The 27088-nt window shown below is 37.6% G+C and overlaps 7 protein-coding genes and 2 pseudogenes across 11 annotated transcripts; 5 read left to right on the forward strand and 4 right to left on the reverse strand.

Moving 5' to 3' along the window:
- Nucleotides 1-694: 694 nt before the first annotated feature.
- Nucleotides 695-2551, forward strand: LOC104769274 (uncharacterized). Its single transcript, XM_010493442.3, has 2 exons — nucleotides 695-983; nucleotides 1135-2551. The coding sequence occupies exon 2, from the start codon at nucleotides 1171-1173 to the stop codon at nucleotides 2389-2391; it is 1221 nt and encodes a 406-aa protein (XP_010491744.2). The 5' UTR covers nucleotides 695-983; nucleotides 1135-1170; the 3' UTR covers nucleotides 2392-2551.
- LOC104769275 (pentatricopeptide repeat-containing protein At5g10690) lies at nucleotides 2548-5737 on the reverse strand. 2 transcript variants are annotated; one of them, XM_010493443.3, is made up of 11 exons: nucleotides 5216-5737; nucleotides 5003-5135; nucleotides 4777-4874; nucleotides 4508-4669; nucleotides 4321-4389; nucleotides 4073-4208; nucleotides 3753-3985; nucleotides 3517-3594; nucleotides 3350-3418; nucleotides 3002-3178; nucleotides 2548-2904 (listed from the first exon to the last, which is right to left on the reverse strand). In XM_010493443.3, exons 1-11 carry the CDS (start codon nucleotides 5579-5581, stop codon nucleotides 2680-2682), a joined length of 1746 nt encoding a protein of 581 aa, XP_010491745.2. In that variant the 5' UTR covers nucleotides 5582-5737; the 3' UTR covers nucleotides 2548-2679. The 2 variants fall into 2 exon arrangements, with proteins under 2 accessions (XP_010491745.2, XP_087360635.1); XM_087504509.1 differs by having other exon boundaries at nucleotides 4777-4879; nucleotides 5216-5700.
- A 292-nt stretch (nucleotides 5738-6029) lies between these two features.
- On the forward strand, nucleotides 6030-6435 carry LOC104769279 (uncharacterized). Its single transcript, XM_010493446.3, has one exon. It carries the CDS (start codon nucleotides 6030-6032, stop codon nucleotides 6231-6233), a length of 204 nt encoding a protein of 67 aa, XP_010491748.1. The 3' UTR covers nucleotides 6234-6435.
- Nucleotides 6288-7149, reverse strand: LOC104769278 (uncharacterized). The gene is made up of 2 exons (XM_010493445.3): nucleotides 6739-7149; nucleotides 6288-6644 (listed from the first exon to the last, which is right to left on the reverse strand). Exons 1-2 carry the CDS (start codon nucleotides 7147-7149, stop codon nucleotides 6462-6464), a joined length of 594 nt encoding a protein of 197 aa, XP_010491747.1. The 3' UTR covers nucleotides 6288-6461.
- LOC104769277 (uncharacterized) lies at nucleotides 6742-11189 on the forward strand. The gene is made up of 13 exons (XM_010493444.3): nucleotides 6742-7538; nucleotides 8018-8064; nucleotides 8156-8204; nucleotides 8297-8345; nucleotides 8433-8503; nucleotides 8635-8693; nucleotides 8923-9021; nucleotides 9467-9524; nucleotides 9755-9891; nucleotides 10015-10071; nucleotides 10493-10590; nucleotides 10672-10853; nucleotides 10939-11189. The coding sequence occupies exons 2-13, from the start codon at nucleotides 8053-8055 to the stop codon at nucleotides 10992-10994; spliced, it is 927 nt and encodes a 308-aa protein (XP_010491746.1). The 5' UTR covers nucleotides 6742-7538; nucleotides 8018-8052; the 3' UTR covers nucleotides 10995-11189.
- Nucleotides 11190-14346: 3157 nt separating this feature from the next.
- LOC104769281 (histidine kinase 5-like) lies at nucleotides 14347-19127 on the forward strand (annotated as a pseudogene). Its single transcript, XR_015593087.1, has 12 exons — nucleotides 14347-14580; nucleotides 15159-15963; nucleotides 16046-16102; nucleotides 16196-16423; nucleotides 16498-16591; nucleotides 16675-16881; nucleotides 16973-17103; nucleotides 17195-17244; nucleotides 17319-17707; nucleotides 17790-18515; nucleotides 18601-18765; nucleotides 18859-19127. The product of XR_015593087.1 is annotated as a histidine kinase 5-like (transcript).
- On the reverse strand, nucleotides 19103-21593 carry LOC104769280 (uncharacterized protein At1g32220, chloroplastic). The gene is made up of 10 exons (XM_010493448.3): nucleotides 21324-21593; nucleotides 20905-21022; nucleotides 20723-20811; nucleotides 20585-20640; nucleotides 20432-20487; nucleotides 20201-20294; nucleotides 19838-19917; nucleotides 19706-19748; nucleotides 19522-19613; nucleotides 19103-19438 (listed from the first exon to the last, which is right to left on the reverse strand). The coding sequence occupies exons 1-10, from the start codon at nucleotides 21377-21379 to the stop codon at nucleotides 19259-19261; spliced, it is 864 nt and encodes a 287-aa protein (XP_010491750.1). The 5' UTR covers nucleotides 21380-21593; the 3' UTR covers nucleotides 19103-19258.
- A 958-nt stretch (nucleotides 21594-22551) lies between these two features.
- Nucleotides 22552-25048, reverse strand: LOC104769282 (putative protein phosphatase 2C 69; annotated as a pseudogene). Its single transcript, XR_015593088.1, has 8 exons — nucleotides 24801-25048; nucleotides 24432-24559; nucleotides 24104-24202; nucleotides 23850-24008; nucleotides 23589-23675; nucleotides 23402-23493; nucleotides 23227-23301; nucleotides 22552-23138 (listed from the first exon to the last, which is right to left on the reverse strand). The product of XR_015593088.1 is annotated as a putative protein phosphatase 2C 69 (transcript).
- Nucleotides 25049-25196: 148 nt separating this feature from the next.
- LOC104769283 (uncharacterized) lies at nucleotides 25197-26877 on the forward strand. Of its 2 annotated transcripts, none has more exons than XM_087505364.1 (4): nucleotides 25197-25500; nucleotides 25582-25627; nucleotides 26450-26491; nucleotides 26608-26877. In XM_087505364.1, the coding sequence occupies exons 1-4, from the start codon at nucleotides 25411-25413 to the stop codon at nucleotides 26625-26627; spliced, it is 198 nt and encodes a 65-aa protein (XP_087361490.1). In that variant the 5' UTR covers nucleotides 25197-25410; the 3' UTR covers nucleotides 26628-26877. The 2 variants fall into 2 exon arrangements, 1 of the variants encoding a protein (XP_087361490.1); XR_015593090.1 differs by having other exon boundaries at nucleotides 25261-25500; nucleotides 25582-25664.
- Nucleotides 26878-27088: the final 211 nt, after the last annotated feature.

Here is a 27088-nt window from a genome sequence, read left to right on the forward strand (position 1 = left end):
TCCCATAGGAGATGATTACTAAGTATTCAAGTTAAACATATAATGTAGGTGTAATGAATTCTCCACACCCAAGACTTTTGTTGCTACTTGCTAGTGTCATCAGTACTACATATGGTATGCAAGTTTGGGTTTAGACACATATAGAAGGCCCTGATGCATCTCTCAATTTGGATTTCCCATCTTTGACTTCTTTGTTTTCTAAAATTCTATAGAGCCAATTGTTTTTTACATACTTTTTTTTTGACATTTTCATTTAATGTTTAGATTATATCTCATTGAAGAAAAATGATAAAATACCTATTATATCATTTTATTATTGATAATCAACAAACAAACAAATAAATAAAAATGGTTAATTCTGTTTTTTGGGCAACAAATCACAGAGTAGTCTTTTAATCTAATGTGTGGGTTGTTGAAAAAATATGACTGTTATCTATTGTTATACTAAATTAGGAATAATATATTTTTCCATTGAATATGTAAAGCATTATATCCTTTAACAAAAAAAAATATATATATGTAAAGCATTATATAGAAGAATAAACAATACAATTAGCTCCCTTTTTTTTTCTGACCTTACACAATTAGCTAATATTTTTATAAGAAAACAAAAAAAGATAATAATTAAGTTTAGACATGTATTACCATCTAATTAATTGTAAGAACATGTACTTTAACAACACACACACAAAAGAAAAAAGCTAGCTTAAACAAAAGGCCACGGTTTCTCCAAAACGGTCGAAATCGTTATAACTTATAAATTTGGGTATTATTTTGTTTAGGAACAAATAAACAGATGGAGGATTCATGATCTCCACCACCACCTAAGAAATGCGAGATTTAAGCTCCGTTTACAAAAACAGAGTTCCAAAAATAAATTAGTAAACCCTAATTTTCAACCACAAAACTTTGGAGATTACGTTCCTTGATATACACGCCTTTTCTCCTATATTCAAAAGCAATTCATCTTCTTTGATCTCAAGGTATTCATTCATTCATCTTCTTCTTCTCATAGTAATTCATGTTTTGAGTTAATAATATTCTTATAAATCGTTTAAGGCTGGCTACTTATTTGAGAACTCTTCTGAAATGATCTGTAATATTTTTTCTTCTTCTGATCGTACGTTGTTATAGGTAGCGTCTCAGGTCGTTATTTGATTTTTTTTGATAATGGCAACGACGTCTAGTACAACGAAAACGAAACCGGACAACAAAAACCTCACCAGATCAAGATCTCTAGGCAGAAAGCCAAAGCCGGTCTCATCATCAGAACCTGAAGCTAACGCTGATGGATCTGATCGGAAAACAATCGAGAAGCCTTTGCCCAATTACCTGAAACCAACAATCAGCTCGAGACCTGACCCGGTCAAGTTCTTGAGGAAGAACAACAACGCTGTCGAAGACAATCAGAAGCTTCTTCGTAGACGATCCTTTGATCGTCCTCCTTCCTCTTTGACTTCTCCGTCAACTTCAGCACCCCACAAATCTCTCCATACCTCTGCTGCAGCACACCCACGGGAAAGACCCGCGGTTCCAAGAGAGAAGCCTGTCACTGGTCTGCGTTCTACATCTTTCCATGGAAGCAGCAGAGGCGGTCTCAGAGGAAGCAGTACGGTCAAATCGCCTCCTGTGGCTACAAGAGGATCTTCTGGGGTAAAGAAGAGCGGACTAAACGGTAGCTGTTCTTCTCAGAGCAAAAAGGAAGGTTCTGAGAATGTTCCAAAGAAATCTGTGAGTAAAGAGGTTACCCCGGAATCGTCGCCTCGTGCGCCTGCTCATGAGGACGAACAGGAGATTGTCAAGGTGGAGACCAATGTAGACACTTCTGACCTCAAAGACGAAACAAAAGAGGAAGACAAAGATCAGCTTGCACAACCAGATGAAGCCGGTGAAGAGAAGGAGACCAGTCCAGTGGCTGCCTCCACAGAAGAAGAAAAAGAAGAACTGATCAATGAGAAAACCGAAGAACAAACAGAGGAGCTGAAAGAGCCAGAGAGCACCCAAGAAGAAAAAGGCGAAGACGAGGATGAAATTAAAGAGAAAGTTGATGAGGAGAAGAACATCGAGACAGTTGCTACTAGTACAGATATAAAAGAAGCTGCGAACATCGAAGAAAGTAAGGAAGAGGAACAGGAAGAACCAGAAGTTAAAGAAGAAGAGAGCGAAAGCAGCAAATCGAAAGAAGAAACAACAGAAACAGAGGCTCAAGTAGAAGAAGTAGCAGAGGAAGGAACAAAGAAGGAAGTGGTGCAAGGAAAGAAGGAATCTCCAACTGCCTACAACGATGTAATAGCAAGTAAGATGCAGGAGAACTCGAAGAAGAACAAGGTCTTGGCTCTTGCTGGAGCCTTTCAAACCGTTATTGACTATGAAACTGCTGCATCTAAGTGATCTACATCTGCATCATATCACATGCAAACATAGCAACTGCATCTTATTATTAGCTTTCTTTTGTCAGTGTTTTTTTATTGTTTCTTGCTATACTTTTTTTTTTCTTGTTTTCGTCTAGTATCAATGTTGGACTATGAATTATATGGTTTTTGCCTGTGAACATGAACTACTCATCAGCTTCGTTGTTTTTTCTTTAACCGAAGAGACTTACATATGCAAAATCGTGACAATCTAACAATTTGAAAGAACTAACTCTTATAAGAAGCAATATTATATAACTTACATCTACTAAAGCAGCTTTTGTTCTTGTTCAAATAGCCGATACAATTGTGCTCTTGTAAATGCTCCTACTGTCTTTGAGCTATAACCGCTCCCACTAAGATTTCCGCATTGAACAACTATTACCATCTTCAGTTTCTTCTCCAAAACGAGATCTACCACACGCCCAATTGATGTTGTTGTACTCACACATGTGGGTGGACTTCTCATCATTGAGACCAATGGCGCATCAAGCTACGAGAGAATAATTAAAGGTTCAAAATCTATCAATTATCATTATTTTTTTTATGTCAACAGGTTCTGAAGCAGAACAAGATGTAGTTGAACTCACCTTGTTGCAATCCTCCCGATGCAAAAGGCCTATGCAGCTTCCCCAGTCATCTACAATTGGTACAACTTCCTCCTTGAAAAACCGCATGACAACATTCTTCAATTGCAGAGTGCCTAGCAGAGGCCGAGTGGCTTCAAATTGAATCATAATGCTTTCTATTGGTTCACTTGGTATCACCTGAGTCAATATATGTTATTAATTACCAAAATCTTCGCTGTTTGTTGAGGAAAGCACAGCGAACCCCCATTTCTAAGAATAGAGTGTGGGAAATGGTTAATCTATACGACTATACCTTACTAAGTAGATCATTTGTAAGAATAGAGAGTGTCGGAAATAGTTTATCTATACCTTTCTAAGTAGATGTGGACGCAATATAGACTTGGAAAACCCCAACAATGTTTCTAGGCGGACAGCAGCCTGCGGTTGAACAAAAACCACCCAACTAAGGTTTCATCGGACATAACCGTCTACCAAAACATATATCTAACGTCTGCAAATAACTTTTCACATCATACCATGCCTCCACTAGTCGTCCAAGGTATTTCCTTCCACCTTCTAACGATACTAGAGAGAATCCCTAGGGCCTCCTCGAGCTGAAAAATAGTCCAGACAATAAATTAAGGACCCAGAATCAGTACCAGAGTAGCAGGTATCATCAGAGAGAGATAGACACCATATAAAGGATAAAACAAAAAGACTTTCCATTCACTTGAAGGCGCAAAACCAGAGAGTTTATCTAATTCTTGAATACCTGGCCAGCATTGAGAGCTGCTTCCATCAGAAGATTATCAGCTTCTTGTTGAACCGCCTTGGAGATTATTCCTGAGGAATCCGGCCACAAGCGAAGATACAGATTTCTCACCATTCCATAATCCCCTTGGGCAGCAAACGCTCGCATCATAGACAGGTACAAGTGAGGTTTTGGCCGCAAGACTTCATTAGCTCCACTTCTCTTTAATATCTCACCAAACACACAAAGGGCCCCTGTGAACATATTCAATAAAGACCCTAAGGAAATACTCCAAGGATGATGAAAACAGCAATAATGTAACAGCAATCATTGTAACATACCGCTAGTTGAACCACACTTTAGCATAGCATCAACTACTGCTGTAAAAGCAGTTCGGTCAATGAATACATTTTCACACAATTTCATTTCCAAATATATTTCCTGCAGTGATAACAGATCCTTCGCATCCCCAAATCCCTAACAAGTAGAAATCATCAGCAAAAGCAGAACTTGATAAAGCATAGAGAAGAAAAAGAAAAAAAAAAGAGTACTAAGCATATGTAAAGAGATCCACAGATTGGTGGCTCACCTTCACCAAAGTGGTGTATGTTACAACATCTGGCTGAAGAAAATCGTCGTAATATTCCTCTGCTTTCTCCTGAATTGAATTCAAAACCAAGACATCATGATTAACATGAGCCAAGCTCTACCCCAGTACTACTACTGAGTAACACTTGGGAGTATAAAACTGGCCTTTTTAAATACACATGTGTGACCTTCATATTCTTGAAAAACTTCATAGCCACATCCAAATCACCACACTTGATGCAGGCATGGATCAAAGTATTGTAGGTAAACCTATCAGGCTCCAATCTAAGGCGTATCATTTCATCTAGCAAACTTATTGCAGCTTGTGGAGATTCTGAGTTGACATAGCCCTGAAATATATATAACAAGAAAAAATCCTAAGGCAAAAGAAAGAAGACATACACACCAATGACGATGCTCCCTCTGAGCCTAAATGCAACTATGCGTAAAGAAATACCTTCATCAACAAGTTATAAATGAGAACTGACGGGGTTCCATGCTCTAGAAGCAAAATATCATATCTTGCAAGCAGACCATTAGCACGACGTAAATCTCCTGCACTAGAGCAATATCAAGTGTTTTTGAATCAGCTTCAACCCATGATATTTCCAATTCACTAACACCAAGATTACGTAGACAAGACTAGCTGAAGCCTATAAAATTTTACAGCTTGAGAGTCTTACCAGCATTGATCAGAGCGTCAAGCAGACCATAGATAAGAGATGATGACAACTTGGGATTCCCAGCAGCAGTTCCTTGCTCTATAGACTCTAGCATTTGGAACGCTTCGTCAATCCTCCGAGCTTTCCCCAATCCCTTCACCAAAACAAACGATTCCAAAATCAAATTACACGAAATCAAAATTCAAAATTAGATGAAAGAACCAATAAAACCACCTTCAAGATAGTGGCGTAACTAATAGAGTCGACTCCAATTCCACCAGGTTCCGCCATCTCATGAAACATCTGAAGAGCTAAATCGATATTTTCACAGTGAACGCAAGCTTCGAGAACTGAGTTCATAACGATTGTGTTAAGCCTCCCATAACGTTTCTTAGCAGCTTCAACCTCCTCCACGATCTGGCCAAGCTGATGACGGCGCGTGAGTAGCACGATGCGAGAGGTGAGAGGCTTGAGATTGATACGCTTGGAGTAAGGAGTAGCTCTGCGAGGATAACACCGTCGCGTCGGAACAAAGGAGGAGGATTTAAGTGAAGGGAGAGGAGTGAATAGATTAGAAATAGCTAAAACCCGATACATCATCTTCAAAGGAGACGGGAAGAAGGAAGCTACCCATCCGCCATTGATGGATAACGTCAGTCAGAGAATCTGAATCGCGCGATAACGATCGATTAGTCCAGTTTTACTGACATTGCCGGGTCGAACCAATTATCACTTATCGTCGCAAATTTGGGCCTTAGGCTTTAATTTTAAAGCCCAATATATTTATATTCAACGATGACGTGAGTTTTGACTTTTTCAGTTCTCCTAATCCAAAATTGCTTCTAGATTAAGCTATATATTTTTCTGGAACTCCTAAATTTCGAAACTTGCAACCTTTTTTATAACGCGGAAACAAATATCCTAAATTCCGTGGAGGCTTATATGTTTATAAATATCATCCACGCTCAAACCTTTATTCACGCGGAAACAACGATTCCATAATTTGGCTTTGTCTAGAAGGGAAGAAACAGCAAGAAAAAGAAGAAGGATGTGTTTGGTGTTTGTGTGCGATCAAGACGAGAGGGTGATCGGAAGGTACGCAGCTCCTGGAGCGTGTCCGTATTGCGGCGGAGCGGTTCAAGTGGTTGACGTTAATAGCCAATGGAGATTCTGTTTCGTTCCTCTCTCTAATAAAAACAAACGTCGCCATCTCTGTTCCACTTGCGGTAAACGCCTCGTCGTCCATGGCTGAAACCCACCACACAAAAAAAAAACCTTCCACTTCCTCCGAAGAGATCATTTCTACTTTTGTAAATACCCAAATTTCTTACTTGTTTTGTGTATCGTGTTTGTAAACGTTTGTAACAGAACAAAAGAACATGTCTACTGTTCTATAATTTTCTCAGTATATATGTATGAATCATAATTATGAAGAAAATGAGATTTTTAAGAAATTGGGATTTAGGAGAACAAAGAGTGATCACTTGCAAAGCTTGAGCTTCTTGAAGAAAGAAGAGACTTGAGATTTGGGATAAGGCTTCGTGGCGATACAAGTCGGAATATTCTCAGGCTGCTCCATCCATAGCTTATGAGAGATTCCTCCTAATTTCAACTTCTCTGACAAATTCATCATCTGTGTTTCACCTTTAACCTCCAACGTAACCTAACCACCAACAATTTTAAAAACGCGTTTGATTAATCCACCATTGATTCCGTCACAAAATTCTAATATTAGCGTTTCACACGGAGTAACCAACCTTGTGCATAGAATCAATGTGCTGCGGATCGCAATACTGAAGAGTAATCGGATCGTCTTTGAACGACCAGATCGCCGCTACAGACGCGTGGCATCCCTGTGTTACCACGCTCCCGAGTGGCCACGAATCGATTAGATCTCTTCGGAGTACCACGTACTGCACCACGACGTCGTCGGGATTCTTCGCCGAGTTCTCGTCGTTGCTGGATGCATCGACGATGTCTCCAGTCTGTTGTTGGCTCATAGATGAAGAAGAAGCCGTTGTGAATCTTCTTCGGTGATGAGCAAACCGGATCGTTGAATGAGAAGACCGGATCGTGGAATGACAAAACCTAATTCGCGGCGCCGTATTAGAGAGTCGGCGGGTAACGAACGGGAATCGAAACGCAGCGGAGATGACGGCGCTCGCCATATCAAAGGAAGTTTCGCTTATGGACTTTGCTATTGGATAAGATTTTTCTTAATGGGCTTTTATAAGACCCAACTATTTCGCCTTTAAACGACATGATGAATCAGATTCAAATCTAATTTGCTAGTTTTGGGATATGTGGTTTCGACATTAGACCGGAGTATTTTATCACTCTAACGGCATAACCAAACCCGGTTATATCGCTCGCTAGAAAACGAAATCAAATAAATTGATTCTTATTTTCCTGATTTTCTCCTCTCTTATTTCGCGGTTGAGATTTTACGATCTCTCCGGGCGAAATCAAAATTTCCGACGTCCGTACACACTATCCGCCGCTGCTTAAACAGTCTCCCGCCGCCAATCTCACTTGTTATTTCTACTCGCTGCCGTCGGTGAGTATTTTATTCGTTCCTTTTTATATTTGTTTTGGTTTTGGAGTAATTACTCTTCGTTTTATGTTTGGGGATGCTGCGCCAAATTTGCTGTAAATCCATGAAACAATATCTTTTGATTAGAGGCATGATAGAGTATCTAATTCAGCCTCGTTTCTGTTAAATTTCGTTTCCGTGTGTATATATCTGAGCTGAAATCGTGATTTCGCTGCCGGTTCGATTTCTCAAGTAATAATAACTCCTTGTTGATTTGGCCGCTTTAGGGTTTTGCTTCTCACTCGTGTTTATGTTGTTGCTATTTCTTTTATTAATAGACTCTAACAAAAAAAAAAAAAAAATCAGATTTGGGGAGTCTTGTCACCTTCGTTTTTGACTTTTATATGGTTCTTGTATGCAGTGTGGTTCTTACTGATAAATTTCGTATGCAAATAGAAAATTTGGTGTAGAGATTGATAATCAACTTCTCTGCTTTTTGGCAGGAGCTTGGTCAACTGGGACTTCTCTGAAAGCAAAGATGGGAGAAATGGTAAACAACACACCCTTCCCCTTCCCTGTTTTGTTTCCCCTTTTTCAATTTTTTACCTTGAAAAGGTAACATTTGCGTTTGTTGCAATTAGATTGTTTCGGTGGACCAAGATATCCGACTGGATGCAACACGAGCAAGATGTGAGTTACAGCTTTTGTTGTGGTTCAGATCCTTTTTTTTTTTGTCTAAAAGTTTTGGTGATGATTAGTCAATTTCTTTGCTCTTTTTCTAGTCTCAAGTCTTCTCGAGAGGCATCGAGAATTGACAAACCGTCTTGCTAGGTAGGAAATACGCTTCTGAGCTGTATACTTCACTTCTCGATATTTTTTTATTTGTTAACTTTGTATTTGGTAATCATTCATTTTTAGGGACTCTGATAAGACAATATTTGATCGCTTGAACAAAGAATTTGAAGCCGCACGGGCATCCCAAAGTCAGGGTGGGTATGGATAGCTGATTTGCAGAATTGGATCAGTCATCTGCATGGCTGTATTTTTTTTGTTTCATAAGTATACGCTCATCCATGTATCTATTTTAATCAAATGCGGTATTGTCTCCTCTCCTGTGCAGAAGTGTGCTTAGATGGGGAAGATTGGAATGATGGTTTCTTGGCCACGTTAAGGGAACGGGTATGGCATTCATCATCATTGTGTGTACTTTAAAAAGAGGTGTTCCAGACCTTGGTATCTGGTTGAGGGCTTTGTAGACACTTTAATATGGGCAGATCTAGATCAATTATGTCGTTCTGATGAAAAGTGTTTTATTTTCTTTGTGTTATGAAATCTGTTGTGCCAGCTTTTTTCTTTTCATTTGTTGATCTTATTGACTCTTTCCTGAACTTGAACATGAACTGTGTAGGTGCATATGGAGGCCGACAGAAAGGCAGATAACGGTAATGCCGGTTATGCACTAGTTTCTCATCCTGAAGAGCGAGTTACTTACAGAGTAGGAAATAAGGTACTTCACAGGTCTTTCATTCTTACAAAATTCTTCTGTAGAAAGTTGAATTTGATTGTACCCAAGGTCTGTTTGTCTAGATAGCACAGATTTTACCATGATTTTTCAGGATACCCCCTAAAGAAGATATACTAAAAGCCACATCATAAAACCATATGGCAGTAGAAAGCTCTGGATAGTCCAAGTAAACCTATAGTTTTGCGCACTCATCTTGGCCTGATGCAATGTTTGCCTATATGATAGAACTAATCAAACCAAGTATACTTGTATAAATTTGTTGGAGAGTGTTGATTGTTGTCTTTCCCCAAATTTTGTGGTTGCTATAATCTTTCCTGATTTATAGTTTTCGCTGACACCAGGCTAATCTTAAGTTTGGAGTGACCTCTCACTTTGGATTGATACCCTATCCTCTTTTGCTTATATATTTGATTTTTTTATCAAACAGTTGATATGTTGCCTCGAGGGAGCGAGAATTGGAATACAGTATGTAATATCGCTTGCAGGTATTTTAAACTAGAATTGGCATTTTTCAACAAGTTCTAAGTGTTTTTTTTTGGTTTACAAAAGTTATTGGCAGTCATCATAACGAGTTTTTCTACAGAAGTTTCTTACCTTCTACTGTAAGAGAGTTAGCTGTTTCGTCTCCATATTTCTATGTAAATGAAGACATTGGGACTTTTCCTAACCTTTTTACCCTTCCTGTATATGATAATTTAATCATTTTTTTATACAGGAGAAACTTACGAGGTTTACCACTGTGTGCTTGAGACCAAGTCGTTTTTGGAGAAGATGATTGTACTTGAGCACACAATTCCTTTCTTTTTGCCACTACATGACTTGGAAAATGATCTTCTTTGTTCGAATGCTAAGGTAAGCATGGTTATTGGATCTATTATCGAGATTCAACTTGCTTAGACGTTGTTGCACCCGATCTTCAGTTTTCCCCCTTCTTTGTTTCTTATATTTTTCTCGTTTAAAATTTTTGGATGTCAGAAATTCATCGATAATGTTGGGGATCTTCTGCAAGCATATGTGGAAAGGAAGGAACAGGTTTGTCAACAATCTAGATTGTGCTTGTCAGATTGGCCTTTTAATTTGTTCTTTTGGTTCATTCCTCTTAAATTTTTAACCTGTTGGCTTCTTCTTTGATTTTTTTTTTTGTTTTCTCAGTAAAAACGCATCAATATGATCTCTAGATAGAAATGAAATTGGTACTAAAATCATGTGACCTGTTAACACAAAGTAAGAGAATTTCAGCAATAATGTATCATCAACCTTGTTAGATTAGGATATTAAATAATTTTTAGATGGATTTATTTTAGAATGAAAATGAAAGACTGAACCAGATAATCTGGTGTGAGTATGCTTGTTGTGTTGTTATAACCAACGTTGGTGAAATATGCATTAAAAGCGTTAGGAAACTCGTAAATTATACAGGTTAACCAGGATGCTTCTCCTTATTTTATTGTAGGTCCGGCTTATGAACGAGCTCTATGGAAATCAGATCAGTGAGCTTTATAACAGTCTTCCTTACCACATGATTGAATTTTCCGTAGATGATTGTGAATGGTGAGCAATTTCATGGATCCATATGATTCTGTTGTTATAGCTTTTTTAATTTTATCTTTAAAAAAACATTCTGCATTGAAGCAAGGTGATGGTGAGCCTGAGATATGGAGATCTTCTGAGTGAACTGCCGACAAAAGTGAGAGTTCTAGCTTGGCCAATGCATCGTCAGTCGAAGAGACAGTGTACAAGCCCTGGAAATCAAACAGTTCCTGTGCGATTTTTTTTTGCCGAGGATGCTTTACGAATCCAATCACTACCTGAAGGTATATCTACTTTACACCGATGTGTTTTGAGTGATGTTTTTTTTGTTTTTGTTTTACGGTGTGTCTATCTTTTTGTTCATTGCAGCATACGCAGAGATTGTGATAAACCTGCCAGGCGAAATTGAGCAAATATTTCAGTAGAGGAGTCCGTGCTAAAAGCTGAAGCTGTGTCTCATGAATTTTTCTATTTCACTTGCTGCTTCGTTGTATGATGTCTGATTGTGATCCTTCATCCAAAATGTTAAAATAGTGCTTTATCGATTAGAGTTAGACTATTACTGATTGGAAATTGTTCATGCTCGAAACAGAAACAGATATATAAAGTTTTGTTCTCTATGGCTTGTAACATGGTTCATTCATATTCTTCGTGAATTTACGCAAATGAAAGTCAAAAGTGATAAACTAAACTTATCCACAATAGGTTCAGTTCAATAAGAGAGCGAGTTAAGAGATATACATTTCTAATGTTGGTCCACCATTAGCTATTTTAAAAGATCCTAGTTGAAGTAATTTTGTAAATAAAATAAAAGAAAAAGTATGTGTTACAGCATATGAAATTACGGTTGATAGTAAGGAATCCCGGAGTTGTGTTACCCACTTTGAATTATCTTTTCACAAAAACCATCCATGCAAAAACTTTATAGTAGAGTCACCACTGATTTTTTATCTTGTTCCCCCATGGATATTTCATATCACAATTTAAGAGATTATGTTCCTAGAACATATAATATTGAAATTTGTCGTAGATAGTTCTTGATAGGTGAAGAGTATTTTCGTTGTTTCAATTATTCTAGCTGTATAGTTCAAATGAGATTGTAATTGGCAAACTATTTTTTTGTATTTTTCAATGAGACTATTCTCAATAATAATATATGTATAATCAAACTAATGACACAAACAAACATCAACTCAAATTTTGCTCTAGATTATGGCCGAACTTAGGATCATTGTTGTACGTACATAAGAAGAGTGTACACTTTTGTTTATACAAGAACCAAAAAAAAACCAGTACATTGCAGATTTACTTTAGATCTATCTGCCTGAGTGATTTATTATTATTGGGAAACATATGATTAAGACACTGAAAAGTTCGTTGTCAGAAAAATAAACCTAAAGAACTCTGACATGGGCCCCCTATACAAGATAAATTATTGAATTTTACTTTAATCCTTTTTTATTTAATAATGGACATAAAAGGTAATACTAATCCAAGTGTTAATATGAAACAATTGACATACCCGAAAATTATGGTCTAGCCACTACTAATACACCATCATGTCATCTTATAAAAAATATTCATCGTAATAATTTTGTATGCTACTCCAATAGATTCACGGATGACATTTTCCTCTCGGAAAAAATTATTTCTATATTTAAACTATTATTATATATGGCACCAATTAAGTCGTTCATAATAGTAGTCTAATACTAATAATACTATGTCAAATCCAGCTTTACACACACATTTATAATGTATTATGATATAAAAAGTAAGGGATAATTAGGAAGAGAAAGCTGAAAAGTATGGTCCTGCTTTAATCGAGACTTGAATAAAAATAAGTAGAGAGAGATTAATTTAATACTACTAGTAGTAGTAATAAACAAATCCGCTATTTAAGGATTAGTGTCCCCATCCAATTAATATCTCCACACCACCGTCCAATATTTTTTTTATTTTTGGCGCGAGGGAGAGAGGAGAGCAAACAGAAGAAACATGTTTGAAAATGGTTACACCACGTGTTGGTCAATGATAGTTCCACGTGTCAATTTAGGATGACGTGGTACATGTGGCTCGCACATGTCATATAAATGGTAAATTAACGAGGGGGACGGGACAAAAAGGGGCCTCCGAGCGCCGTTCAGATTCCGGGGGTTAATAAGCATCGATCAAAATGGCTTAGCTGTTTTCTTAATTATTTTAATTTTTTTTTTTTTTAATAAAAGAACCTTTTGATTATTGTTGTGTACTACTTCTAGTTGCTAATTTTTTTTTTTTTTTATAATATAGTAAATTTATTATTATTATAGAAATGAGAATTTTGAGTTCGACAACTAATTTTGTGCCCAATACAGTTGTTGGTCCGCTCCATTGATCGGGTCTTATTTATTCTTCTTTATAATTTCGTTTCTTTTGTATGTGTGTGTGGAAGATTCAAATAATTGTAACATATACATACCTTCCAACTGAAACTGAACCGTAGAATATAGTTTAAGATTTGGGGAGGTGATTAGTAGAAGAAATATTATATTTCAGAGATAATAATACATTGTTGAGGTAACATGTGCTTTTGATATTCATGAGAAACATGAATTATGTCCCCGACCCAATTCGAATATTTGTCTACTTTCGTCGAATTTGACATTCTATAGACTATATATATAAAAAGAACTACACATGATGATTATAAATCTTTATTATTAGTATTATTTTTTTTCTTTTCTTTTCTTTTTAAAGAAAGAGTAGTAAATTAAAGGCAATTAAAAAGAAACAAATCATTCATTCGTTAATTATTGACAACTAGGAAATAATAATTCTTTTGTTCGTTATTTTCATTAAATCGGATCATCTAAATAATTAATTAATCATCCGTCATTTTTTTCTAACAGCGTCTACATTATATACAAACACACATTAACACACAGTATATGATCTGATATAGTAGTATCATTTTTCGAATGTATATTGTGTTGTTTTTATTGTTGTTGTTGTGTATATAATTCAACATTAAATGCTTGAGGTATAAGAAGGAATTGCTCTGTTTTGAAAATCTAACAATAGGAGTAGTAACTAACTTTATTAGTTGGCTGACAAAATTGAAGTCAGTGGTAAGACAAAGACTTCAAGACAATCGAAAGGGTTTAGTTTTAGTCAAAGAATTGTCCAAATTACTAAATTAATGAGTATCGTGAGAGCAATGAACAAAATCCAAACCTAAGACGGTTTGACAATTGACGCCACTTCTTGTAACAGAAGTGATGATACAAAGTTTAATATAAAAAGAAGAAGAAGGTGTCATGATCCTTATTATACTCGGAGAGTGACGTAAACGCGCCGCCGTCGTCAACTCAGTGAGGTAGAAAAAGACGTAAAAGAAAAGGCAGAACAAAACTGGAAAGGAGAGAGTCAGAGCTGTGACCTGTTAATGAATATTTATGAGAAACAACAACAACAACAAAAAAAAAAAGGAGGGGAAACGTGTCAACGTCTGTGTCATTCGGACTAAACTCGGATTCGGTCTGAGAAAGAAAACAAACGTGCACACATACAGAGAGAAGATGAGAGATAAAGAAAGAAAGAGAGAGAGAGAGAGAGAGTCGCCATTAGAATACTCCGAAGTGAAAGGTTGAGAGAAAGAGAGAGAGAGAGAGATGAATATTATATACATTGACCTCTCTGTCTCATGAGGATGCACATGCTCCTCTCTCTCTCTCTCTTTCACAAAGTTTTTTTTTTTTGTTTATTTTGTTTCATTGCTCTCTCTTCTTCTCCCCTAGTAGTAGTAAAACTAAAAATACCTATCTTTCACAATTCACATGCTCCTCTCTCTTCTCTCTCTCTTTCTTCTATTGGTTAATCTCTTCCCAACGCTCATTTGGAGTTTATTTACTCTACTCCCGACGACCACGACTCTTCTTCTTCAGATCTACCCTCACTTCCCCCTCTCTCTTTTTTTATCTTCTTCTTCTCCCATTCTTCTTGATTTTCCGGTGACCAGAGTCGTACAAGGTAAACCTTCTGATCTCTATCTCTATCTCAGCCCCTTTCATTTGTTTCTTTCCTCCAGCTGGCTCATTTCTTTTCTTTCGTCTTCCGTTTTAAAACATTTCTTTCAGTTTCCACCATTGACTCTTTTGAGAGAGGTTTCATGATCCCCTCATTGTCATGTATTTGTTTATACATGTAATCTAATTATATCTTTTGTTTGTTTGTTTTTCTTCTCTAAACTGTTTACCGATCGATCATATCTCTTTTGTTTGTGTTCATTAACTTTTTTTTATAATCCAAGTTATGTATGTAGTTTGTTCATATTTCAATCTAATTAAAGAAACTGATCCAAACAAAAAAAAAAACTTTGGGGGCTATGCAAATTCAGCTTTTCAAAGCTCTCTCCTCTTTGTTTTAATCATTATTTGAAGTTTCCCGCTAATGTTTAATCCTAATTGGTCCACACATACTAGTTATGGTGGTCCCTTTTTGCAAAATTCGAATTTTTTTTTTTTCACATTTACGGATCAAAGATTCTTCTGGATGGTGATGGATTTGACTCTTAATCTCTGTGTTTTGAAATGTGAAATTTATTACAGGTCTGATCAAAGATTCTGATTAAAAAGGCAAAAAATTCTGTTTTTGTGTGGTCCATTAGTGTTGTTTCTTGTGTTGTATGAAGAGAAACTTTGATAAATGGTCTGTGAGATGGAGACTGATCAGATTGAGGAAATGGATGTCGAAGTCTTGTCTTCTATGTGGCCCGAAGATGTTGGAACCGAAGCTGACAAACAGTTCAACGTTGAGAAACCTGCCGGAGATTTAGACACGTTGAAAGAAGTTACCATCGAAGAGAAACCAACCATTGCGGATTTGACACGGTTACCAGACCTACTGAACTCGACTCATCAAGGCACATCTCAGCTGACCAACCTAGTGAAACAATGGGAGTATATGCAAGACAACGCTGTCCGGCTGTTAAGAGAAGAGCTTAAGATTCTCAATAGACAGAGAGAAGAAGCAGAGGCCAAAGAGCTCAAGATCATTGAAGATTACAAGTTTGAGAGCAACGAGCCTGAGAATGTTCCCGTTTTAGATGAGACCAGTGATCTGTTCCGCAAGTTTAGGCAGAAGAAACGAGATGCCTTGGTTGATAGCAAAAGGATCGAGATTGACGAGGAGTTTGACACGGTTGCTTATTGGAAACAGAAGGCGCTAAGTTTGGAGAAAATGCTCGAAGCGAGTACCGAGAGAGAAAGGAGATTGGTCGAGAAGCTGCATGAGAGTTTAAAGACTATGGAGAGTCACGCAGCGCCGGTACAAGAACTAACTCAGAATCTTAATAGAGCTGAAGGTTTCTTGCATTTCATACTTCAGAATGCACCTATTGTTATGGGCCATCAGGTAAGTAAAACATGATTTTGTGATCTTGTGTTTTTTGACTAATGAATGTTTTCTCTGATTCTTTGTTACTTATGGGTTTCAGGATAAAGATCTACGCTACTTGTTCATCTACAACAAGTATCCTAGTTTGCGAGAACAGGTTAGAAACAAAACTGTTTGTTCTGTTGGATTCTTGATCACTCTCCTGAGGATATGTGCTTGAATCAAAACTTTGTTTCTTTACTAATTTCAGGACATTTTGGGAAAAACAGACGTTGAGATATTCCACGGAGGTGGAGTTAAAGAATCTGAAGATTTCAAGAGAGAAGTTCTTGAGAAAGGAAAAGCTTCAAAGAGAGAGATCACATTTACTACAGACTTATTCGGATCAAAGACGTTTTTGATTTACGTCGAGCCTGTTTACAACAAAGCTGGCGAGAAGATTGGTATCAATTACATGGGAATGGAAGTTACTGATCAGGTGGGTTAACTTTATTATTGAACCAACTCTATGTTCTTATTTTGACATCCTCACATTATCTTCTCGTGTTACAGGTAGTGAAAAGGGAAAAAATGGCTAAACTTAGAGAAGATAACGCTGTGAGAAAGGCGATGGAGTCAGAACTGAACAAGACCATTCACATTACTGGTCTGTTTGAGCAGAATGATCAAGTGTCAAAAAGATTCATGTGAAAACCATATTTAAGTGTTGTGTTTTTTTTTGTTTGGCAGAGGAGACAATGAGAGCAAAGCAAATGCTAGCGACGATGTCTCATGAGATAAGATCACCATTGTCAGGAGTGGTGGGAATGGCTGAGATACTTTCAACTACAAAACTAGATAAAGAGCAAAGACAGTTGTTGAATGTCATGATCTCCTCTGGAGATTTGGTGCTTCAGCTTATTAACGACATTCTTGATCTCTCCAAGGTTGAATCAGGTAGAATATACTGTTAATTTCAAAGTTTTGATTTTCTGGTGTGATCGATCATTTGTCAGATCATTTGAGTCTGTGTGTGTTCTTTTTTTAGGTGTGATGAAACTAGAAGCTACAAAGTTTCGACCAAGAGAAGTGGTGAAGCACGTGCTTCAGACAGCTGCAGCATCACTGAAGAAATCTTTGACATTAGAAGGAAACATTACAGATGATGTTCCTATTGAGGTTCGGTTCATTACACTAAGAATCCCATTTCTGAAAGAGTTAACGTGGCAGAGTCTTTGGTGATCTTAACTTTTTTGCCTTCTATGTTCAGGTAGTTGGAGATGTTCTAAGGATTCGGCAGATTCTCACCAATTTGATAAGGTTCTTACATAAATCCTGAATTATAATTTGCATGATGACAAGTTTTGGTTCCTGATTGTTCAAACGTTCTGCAGCAACGCTATTAAATTTACACATGATGGACATGTGGGGATCAAGCTCCAAGTCATATCAGAACCATCCTTTGCGAGAGATAACGCATTGAACGCAGACGCTGAAGTAGATAATGGTTTAACTGAGACTTCGGTTTGGATTCGCTGCGACGTCTATGACACTGGAATTGGAATTCCAGGCAAGAAAGCAATTCTCACAAACGAACTCTTTAACAATACTGAAAGCAAGAAACGCCTACAGGGCTATATATTTATTAACGCAGTCCACGTTTTGGTGTTCTTGTGCAGAAAACGCTTTACCTTGTTTGTTCAAGAAGTATATGCAAGCAAGCGCTGATCATGCCCGCAAATATGGTGGAACTGGTCTCGGACTTGCCATTTGTAAACAGCTGGTAACTATTCTTAAGATTTCACAACATAAGACAAGAATTTAAAGAACTCTGTTCTTCTAATCTTTCTCTATCTGTTATACAGGTTGAGTTAATGGGAGGTCAACTCACTGTGACAAGCAGGGTCAACGAAGGTTCAACGTTCACATTCATATTACCCTATAAAGTTGCAACATCAGATGATTATTCTGATGATCAAGATGAGTTCTCTGATATGACGGATCATCAATCCGAACCAGACGACACAACCGAAGGATATTTCCAGTTTAAGCCGCTTCTAGGATCTATATATTCTAATGGCGGACCGGTCATTGGCAATGGCTTCTTACCTCATAAAGTCATGCTCACTACTAGTCCTATTAAGCTTATCAATGGCTTTGTCGCTGATCATTCTAACAACACTGGACAAAGCGAGATGGTTCAGGTTGAAAACGGTGGCTACGTGGATGAAACCAAACTCGAAACGAGTTCTGGTCATTGTCCTGAATCAGCTCACCAATATGAGAATGGAAATGGTCGATGTTTCTCTAAAGAATCTGAATCTTGTAGCAGTTCACAGGCTAGCTCAGAAGGTGGAACTTTAGAAATGGAATCAGAGCTGACAGTTTCATCTCAAAGGGAAGAGGAAAAGGCCGAGACAAATCTCACAGAACCATCAAAGCCAAAGATTTTGCTTGTTGAAGATAATAAGATCAACATCATGGTTGCAAAGTCGATGATGAAACAGTTAGGCCATACCATGGATATTGCTAATAATGGAGTTGAAGCCATAAACGCGATTAATCGCTCTAGCTACGATTTGGTACTCATGGTATGTCAATTCTTTAAGATCCAAAGGCTTCTGTTTTTCGAATTCACTTAATTTGAAAAGCTTATAATTAAAAATGGGTTCACAGGATGTGTGCATGCCGGTTTTGGATGGTTTAAAAGCTACAAGACTGATCCGTTCATATGAAGAATCTGGGAACTGGAATGCTGCTATAGAAGCCGGAGTAGATAAAGAGATATTGGAGAATGAGCAAGTTTGTGTGCGATCCACAAACCGGCTGCCTATAATCGCGGTAAGCACTTCTTCGAATTACATCAAACACACAGTGTTCTCTAATACATAACTTGAAAAAACTGAAGAGTAAAATGGGTTGTGGAATGTGCAGATGACGGCAAATACGTTAGCAGAGAGTTCAGAAGAATGTTATGCAAATGGTATGGACTCTTTTATTTCAAAACCTGTAACGTTGCAAAAACTGAGAGAGTGTTTACAACAGTATTTGCATTAAAACTTGAGAGTTTGGTGTTTAGTAGGTTTAGTGATTGTGTTGTGTATATAGTGTGTAGGGAAAAAAAGTTTTGGAGAGCTACCAAGTAGTTTCCTCTCTTAGAGATGTACAGTTTAATAAATAAAATAAAAAGCGTGTCTTCTTTATTTATTTGTGGGAAATATATGGCGAGAGAAACGAGAAAACATTGTCGTTTCCACCATTGAAATTCAACAGAGTAAAGCAGCCAAACTCTACAAAACGACAGACAGCATACTCAAGTTTTTCAAAACAAGACTTATCTCGATTTCTGTTGACTGTAACGCTGTATTCCATGGACATCCACAATCCCGGGAGGGAACACCGGATCCGTGGCAGCTCTAACCGCGACTTTTGCAACCGATTCAACATTCACCGGAGGTGTGAACAAAGGTCCGACTAACGGAAGCTGGTTCAGGGGTTTTGCTTGTTGGAGAACCTACAAAAAAAAAGCCATAAGCATTATGAATTAAAAAAGAGGCAATCTTGAGAGGCATTGCAATAACGAGGGGATTCACTTACCATTTCCATGGGTGAACCAAATACTCCCAATGGGATCTTCATGTTTCCAACACTGCGAGTTCCATATATAAAACCAGGTCGCAAGATTATACCTGCACAACATTCACCAAAACGGCAAAACTTGAAATGTAAGAAATGGATAAGTTTCAGAGAGAGTTTCGTAGATGTAACATGAAAGCTATACCTCCATATGCAAATCTTGTGAGCAGCTCGGTCTCAGCAGCTCGCTGTAAGGATGAAATGAAAAAATCTTAAGACAGCATATACTAACCAAAAGGGCTATGCAATAGCAGTAGTTTAAAAAGTATATGATCACCTTTCCCTCATAGTATCCTCTCAGCAAGTAGTTGGCTAATCCAAAATCCGCAGCAGAAATATAGACAAATCTTTTAACACCTGATCAACAAAAGGAACACAATTAAAAGCCAGTAAACTCTTGCTAATCCAATAATGTTGTAGGAAGACATGGTTTCTAAAGTTGTAGCAGACTAATTCATATAACTTGTGCTTCCATGCTCCACTTATCCCTACAATCAACTATAGTTAATTTCGTAAAACTGGGTTTTCAGTATCCTATGGTCGCTCAGTGTCTATCTGACATCTCATACATGGCTATCTAAAAGAATTCAAAGTAAGCATTTATAAAGCCCTGGTCAATGCAAACTAAAAGAACTCATACCTTTCTCTGAGGCAGCCCTAATTGCATTGATGTTTGCAGTCCCGTTAATCTTATACATATATGAGTTTGAACCAAAACCACCAACACAAGAAATCTGCAATGATTCATTCCGAATTACTTTTCAATAATGTACAATCTACAAGAGCGGCACTGGTTCAATAAGTTAAAAATTTGCACTAGTCATCAAATCTCTACATGTATTCCTGAAAACGGAGGGAAGAAAAAACGTACCACAGAAGTCACCCCCTCAAGAGCATCCTTCAATAAATCAGATGATACAAGGTTTCCTGGAAACAAAAGAGAAATATAAAAAAGAAAATGACCACACAGGAAAAAAAAAGTATCAACTTCCTACAAACATGTTGAAGAGTTAACAACAAATACCTTGATGCCATGTTACTCTGGTCGCCCAGGACTCTTGTGAAGACGGCCTACCTGATCTAAACCCCATAGAAAAGGTTTAAATACAAACCAGTAAATCAACATCTAACATAGAACAGATTTATTAAAACGATCAGATACCTGCTAAGGCTAGAGACAGATAAGCCACGATCTAAAGCTTCCTTACAGACGTGTGATCCAACAAAACCATTTCCACCCAAAACAAGCAGCTGACAATACCAAAAATACAAGTTCAACCTTCATGAACACCATCGCATCTTAACAGCTAATCACAGTGTAAGATCCCCCAAAAAAACTCATACCTTCTCGGTTGGAGGGGGAGGCACATGTACAGTCTCAGCTTCTTCCACATTGAAGGGCTCATCAACTTTGTTAGAGTCTGTAGAGAGATACCTCCCACCATTGGAGGCAGAAACGAACCTAATGCAACATAACCCAAAAAAGCATCAGTCAAGTATCTAAATTTAACTCTATTGCAACTACTATACCAATCATGAATTACAACCAGATCACCTAATGTTTAAGAATCTAGAACATGGCACCAACCCAGCTATAAGATATTACCAAAACAAATGCGCATTCCACTCAAATACTCTACCGACACAGATGCTTAGAAGGCTTCCAAATTTTATAGAACTTTCCAAGAATCTACGAATCGACGCCTAGAAGACGATTAAGGTGCGATCAGAGTTACGAAAAGAGCGGTGAAGAGACCACTCACCGAGACTGGGAAAGAGACGATTTGTAACGAATCAAACGCGATACGATTGTCCTCATTTTCGAATCGGAGCAGGGGAGAAAAAAAGCAATTCGACGCAGAGATGAGCGAACAGAATTACAAAATTGTAAGAGGAGAGAGTCCGATGGCGATGGGAGTTCACGGCCAAAATTAACAGAGCAAAACGTCGGAAAGAGCGCTACAACTGAGAACACGTCGCCTCTTAAGGAGGTGCCACGTTGACCCCTGACCCGAGGATCCGACTTTAGTACTTTACCACGAGAGCCGCGCGACGCGATTTTTATTGGATATTAAGCTGGGCCGAAGTTAATTGGGCTTACATTCCAAAACAGAAACTATAACAGGCAAATTTTTCAAACTATTGTTTTTGTTTTTGGTGTGAAAATCAATCAGGTCCGCCTAAACCGCTTAGATGACCGCCTAAACCGTAGATGTGGCCTAGATGACCGCCTAAAATCAATCTACTGTTTTTGCAGTACAGTAGACGCCTAGATGACCGCCTAAACCGCTTAAAATTACATTAATTTAATTTTAATATTTATTTTTGATTTTTAACTACATAGATTTAAATTATTAAGTTTTATATTTGTATACGTAATTATAAATGTTTATATGTTGTTAATATAACTTAAATAAATGTATTTTTGTTAATTTTGTTTATAATTTATAATTTTTTTTTATTTTTCTAACATATATTTGTACATAATTTTATATATATAATGTTTTATGTTGTAAACGCCTAAACCGCCTAAAAACCGCCTAGGCCCCGATTAGGCGTTCTAGGCGCTAGGCGCTGGGTCACCGCCCAGATACCGCCTAGCACTTTCTTGAACACTGATCACAAGAAGACTGGGCAAGGGGGTTATCTATTGTATGGACCACTATAGTCTGGTAAGTATACAATGATCGCGACTGTGGTCGATTTTTTTGAACTATAAACCTAACAGAGTAACAAGTAAGAGGCGGAAGAGACAGTGACTTGAGCAGAAAGAAACATTGGAGGACAAGGTAAATGCAATCAAAATCAGAGTACAGTTGCACTCTATGGCCTTTAAATTTCGTAGATGTGGGATATGGTCGGCTTGGTTACAAGATCAGAGTATTTTCTTTTTCTGTTTGAATATAATATAACTATCATGTTCTTAATTTTAAAAAAAAAAATTATACATAAACAACTACATATAGATGTATGTATTTATACACACACACATACAAACCTATTCTTTAACTTAAATATATTCATATTAAGTACATTTTTCAATCCTAAAAGCAAACGCAGTCAACGGTCTGTAAGTTTGTTTGCTGTCTTTTGATGGAACTTCCATCATGAAAGTGAGAACGTTGCAAAAGACAGTGTCTTTAGTTCCTAATGAATAGAGGGAACACAACTGACCTTTTCGGTCACTGATTTCCTCTTCAGGGTCACTCCATGGTTGAGCTACTTTCTGCGACCGGTTTTTGATTCACTGAATTCTTTGGTTTATTCCCCAAACTATTACCGCTCACTTCATCGGTGAAGCTGCTGCTTGCAGAGACTGGTTTGTGATTTGAGCTGATGTTCTTTGAATCGATCTGGACTTGGTTAGCTTCGTTGGATGAAATAGCGAGGTCTCCAAGTGGTGGCATTTGATTGGACGAGGAGGAGCTGACATGGCTTGATGAAGCTGTCTTGTTCTCCAGGAATTGAACGACCACACATGTGATGTTGTCTGCACTTCCTTTCTTTAATGCTTCTCTCACAAGTTTCTTCGCTGAATCCTCTGGGTCTTCAACTTCCTTAGCCATTGCAACTGCGTCCTGCAAGATATGGTTAAAGATTATCTAATAAAGTATTTGGTGTAGGAAAGTGGAAGATGATAAAAAGAAGCTATTGATTTCACGAGACCTCGTTAGAGAAAACATCCCACAGTCCGTCGCTTGCTAGGATCAAAAACTCAAGAGAATCATCAATCTTTTCTTCCTGTATTCAGTGACAAAAGGGTTGGAGCAAAATTTTCAGTTTGAGAACATAAGGGGTCAGAAAAATCATATACAATTCTTTTAAAAGGGATGAAAAATACCTGGATTTCTGGATCAGCAACAACATATTGCTTTAGAAGCCTATCACCAAAAGCACGAGAAACTGCAAGAACTCCTCCAACCCTCCAAGTTCCTTTTCAATTAATGAACGTAACACACAAAACAACATTTAGGACAATGTGTTGAGAAAAGCATGATGCAGAAAAACAATTGTTGCTTGTTACTTACCTGCCCACATCACAAATCCACCAGCATTCTCAATCCTTTCACGCTCATCACTTTGGTCAGGTTTATGGTCCCTTGACACAGCAATGGCTGAAAACACACATAAACACTTATATCAAGGACAGGTTTAGGAAAAAAGGCATTATCTATCAGGATACTACATGGTAATGGCGGTGTCATAGGATGATATTGACTCCTTAAAGTTACAAATGACATATACCAACAATGAAAAGATAAGTCATCATGGATCTCCTTGAAAATTACCATTCCCGCCTCTGCTGATAACAGCTCTTGAATCACCAACATTTGCAACAAGTAAACGATCACCAACAAGAATAGCTGTAGATGCAGTCGAACCAGCATCTCTATTGTGACTATTTTCCGACTTTAGAAGTTCAGAGTCAGTATGGTTATAGGCATCAGCTGTAAACATTAAAGCAAATTCATTGTCAATTCAGAGTGTTGCATCTAGAACAAATTGTCTTAAAATAACTTTGATCAGGTTTTTCTGACAGTACTTATAGCTGATTTGGTGTCAGAGATAAACTTGGGGTGGTTGATCAGATTACTGAATAGATGACGCTTCACGTACTCAGCTGCTCTGGCTCCACCATGGCCTAGGAAAACAGTAAGTAACATTATTGGTTTCCTGTTCTCTAATGTCAATCATAAACTATAAGCTACCGTAACAGCGAGAACTCGAGGTTAATTAGCATAAAAACCAAGCTTAAGGTCAAGGTACATGGCACAAGTGAACCATTAGAATTCATAAGCTATGCTAAATGTGATAATTCTAGTTTTTTTTAGAGTACTGTATAAGTTCTTGTTAAGAAGAGGGAAGAATACCATCAAAAACACCAAAGAGACCAACGATTTCTCCATTGACACCGTCGATCCTGGTCTCAAAAAAGTCTTCCATAGATGATCTCTTCCCAGCAGAGCTTGCATATCCATAGCTAAATTTTCCATTCTGGCTGAAAATTGAATCATGTCATTGTCATGTGACAAAACCACAATAAAACATTTAACATACCAAAACAAAACAAAAAAGTCACATATCATAAATAAACAGAATGAACCAATAAGAATCGAACAAAGTGAAACCACAAATAATCAAATCCAATCATAATTAACTTTTATTGGTTCAAGTGATATCATATTCATACGCAACAGGAAAGAAATTTAAGATTAAAAAATCGAGTTAAGGTAAATGACCTGAGACCACCACCGCTCGCTGGAGCTTCAACAGTCTGCGTTTGGTTAGAATACGACAACGCCAAGTCTAGATATCCCATAATTTCCCCCAGAAAATTTTCCAAAACACAGAAATTGATCGTAATATCAGCAATTACGTGAAAATTCCATGAAAAAAAATTAGAAAGGAGAGAGAAGTGAGGATGATTGGAGAGAAAAAGAAGAAAACAGGTGATCGACGTTAAGAGAAGAGAGCATATTCCGGCAATTTGTATGCTAAAAATAGAAAGAACCACAAGTCAAAAGATGTAAAGTAGCTGACACGTGTCACGTAAAGCAAGTGGAGTAGTAGTATCACGTGGGTCCTTCACCAGTCCAGATGTATAAATGTTACCTTTTTTTAATTATTGGGAAATTGGGCTAATAATGGGCCTTATTATTGTTTCAACTTGACTGGAGTAGGGGGGGGATAAGTCTACTCCTACTGCCAAACAGCAGCTTTGCGATCGGAGAAGAGTGTGTGAGTCGACGGTGCTGCTGGCACACATAGATCATACATACTCCCCGTAGTTTGCTGCTTCTCGTCTACGGAACGGATCCGTTTTTGAGATCAAGAACAAGTTCGTATTTCATGGCCAAGGATCAGCACTTGCGACCTTGGTTTCTGGATCTAGTGCCAGCTTTGGTTATTTTCCTCGCCGCAGCTCATGTCATCGCATTGGTACTTCTTCTCGTCTCTTTTATTTTGATTTCTCTCTTTTTTAGTATGTTTTAAAGTGATTTCCTCTTGGGGTTCTCGCAGGGTTACTGGATTTACAGATTAGCTACTGATCGTCGACCTCAGAGAGGTAAATTTCACTGAAGATACATCGTACATCCCACTAGGTTCGAAATCTCAACTACGGTGCTATTTCAAATTTCAACAGCTGGTGGATTTTGCTTCCGATCTGATATTTGCGATTAGGGTTGGGGTTTTGTGATCGCTGATTGTGTTTGCTTATGATGATTTTGGAAATGTTTGCTTTTAGTTCCACCAAATTAGAAACGATCTGAATATGTTAGTTTGCTGGATCATACATTCATACTTGTTCACTAGTTCGTAAACTCCTATACCGAGTTGTAGCTTGTAGCGGCTATTCAGTTTTCAGGTTGTTGGATTTTGTAAAAGTTTCAGATTGTTTGATAACACTAGTGAACTTTCTTTGTGCTTAATGGTTGAATTGAGTTCTTGAGCTGATGCTTATGTTCTTTGTTCTTGATTGATTCCTTCTCAATAAACACTTTTTGAGTATCATTCAGTGTCGAAAGACACATTGCCGTCCTATGATGATAAGTCCTCGTAAAGAATATTTATGATATTGCCTAATGCTACATCAGCTTTACTAACTATGACTGTTTGTGGACATATTAATTGGTCTTTGATGAGTATTAAGTATCGATTCAAAGGGAGTCTTTGGTATTGGGTTTCTTGGGAGCCTTAGGGCATGAGAGAGCAGAGTTCATCATCCTTAGGTTTTGGTTTTTTTCTTTTGTTTTTAGATCTGTTGTGAATAAATAAAACATAAATCAGTTTGGTTCTTATCCCCCTGCTTTGTCGATCTATGTTTTCGTTTTAGCCTCTTACTATCCCCTCACAAAATGATCATTCACTAGCTGGTTTCATTTGGCAGGTACCCTTCCTTCTTCAGTGGGGTTTCACACGTTGTCTGAGGGTAAGGCCAAAATCTTAGTGTTTATCCATTTTTTGTTCATCAAGACAGAGTTGTAGTCTCTCTGTACTAGAGAACTAAGAATCAAATGATTATTAACCAAGAGCCTACTGCTGCAGGTCCCAAGAGAACCGACTAGAAGATGTAACCAAGCGTAGAAAATTGTCATCGAAAACCCAATTTATCTGGCTGGAAAAATGGTATTCAGTAGTTAGCTTTTCAAAACAAACATCACAATGTGGAATTGTATAGCTTGTAAAAGTCCTTTTTAAAAAAAAAAAAAAAATCCCTCTAGAAGATTTAAATGACTTTAATCACAAAATCAAGTATCTTCATTTGTTTCTTTGTTCACATGTCATGTTTCTTTAATCAGTTCATTGATTTTGTTAGTTCTCTGTTTCTGCTTGTAGAGCTTGCTATTATGTGACAACTCTTATAAAAGCTTCAATTAGCTGGCACAGGTTATAAACTCCTAGTGTTATTAGTCTTTTAACTGCATATCCAATGTCTGATTGATTGTATACCTTCCATATAATTCGCCGGCGTATATTTGCAACTGTTTTCATCTGAGTTAATTCTTCCAATTTTTTTTCATTGTTT

This window comes from Camelina sativa, chromosome 20 (genome assembly GCF_030686135.1).
Source record: "Camelina sativa cultivar CO46 ecotype springtype chromosome 20, ASM3068613v1".
Classification (NCBI taxonomy): Eukaryota; Viridiplantae; Streptophyta; class Magnoliopsida; order Brassicales; family Brassicaceae; genus Camelina; species Camelina sativa.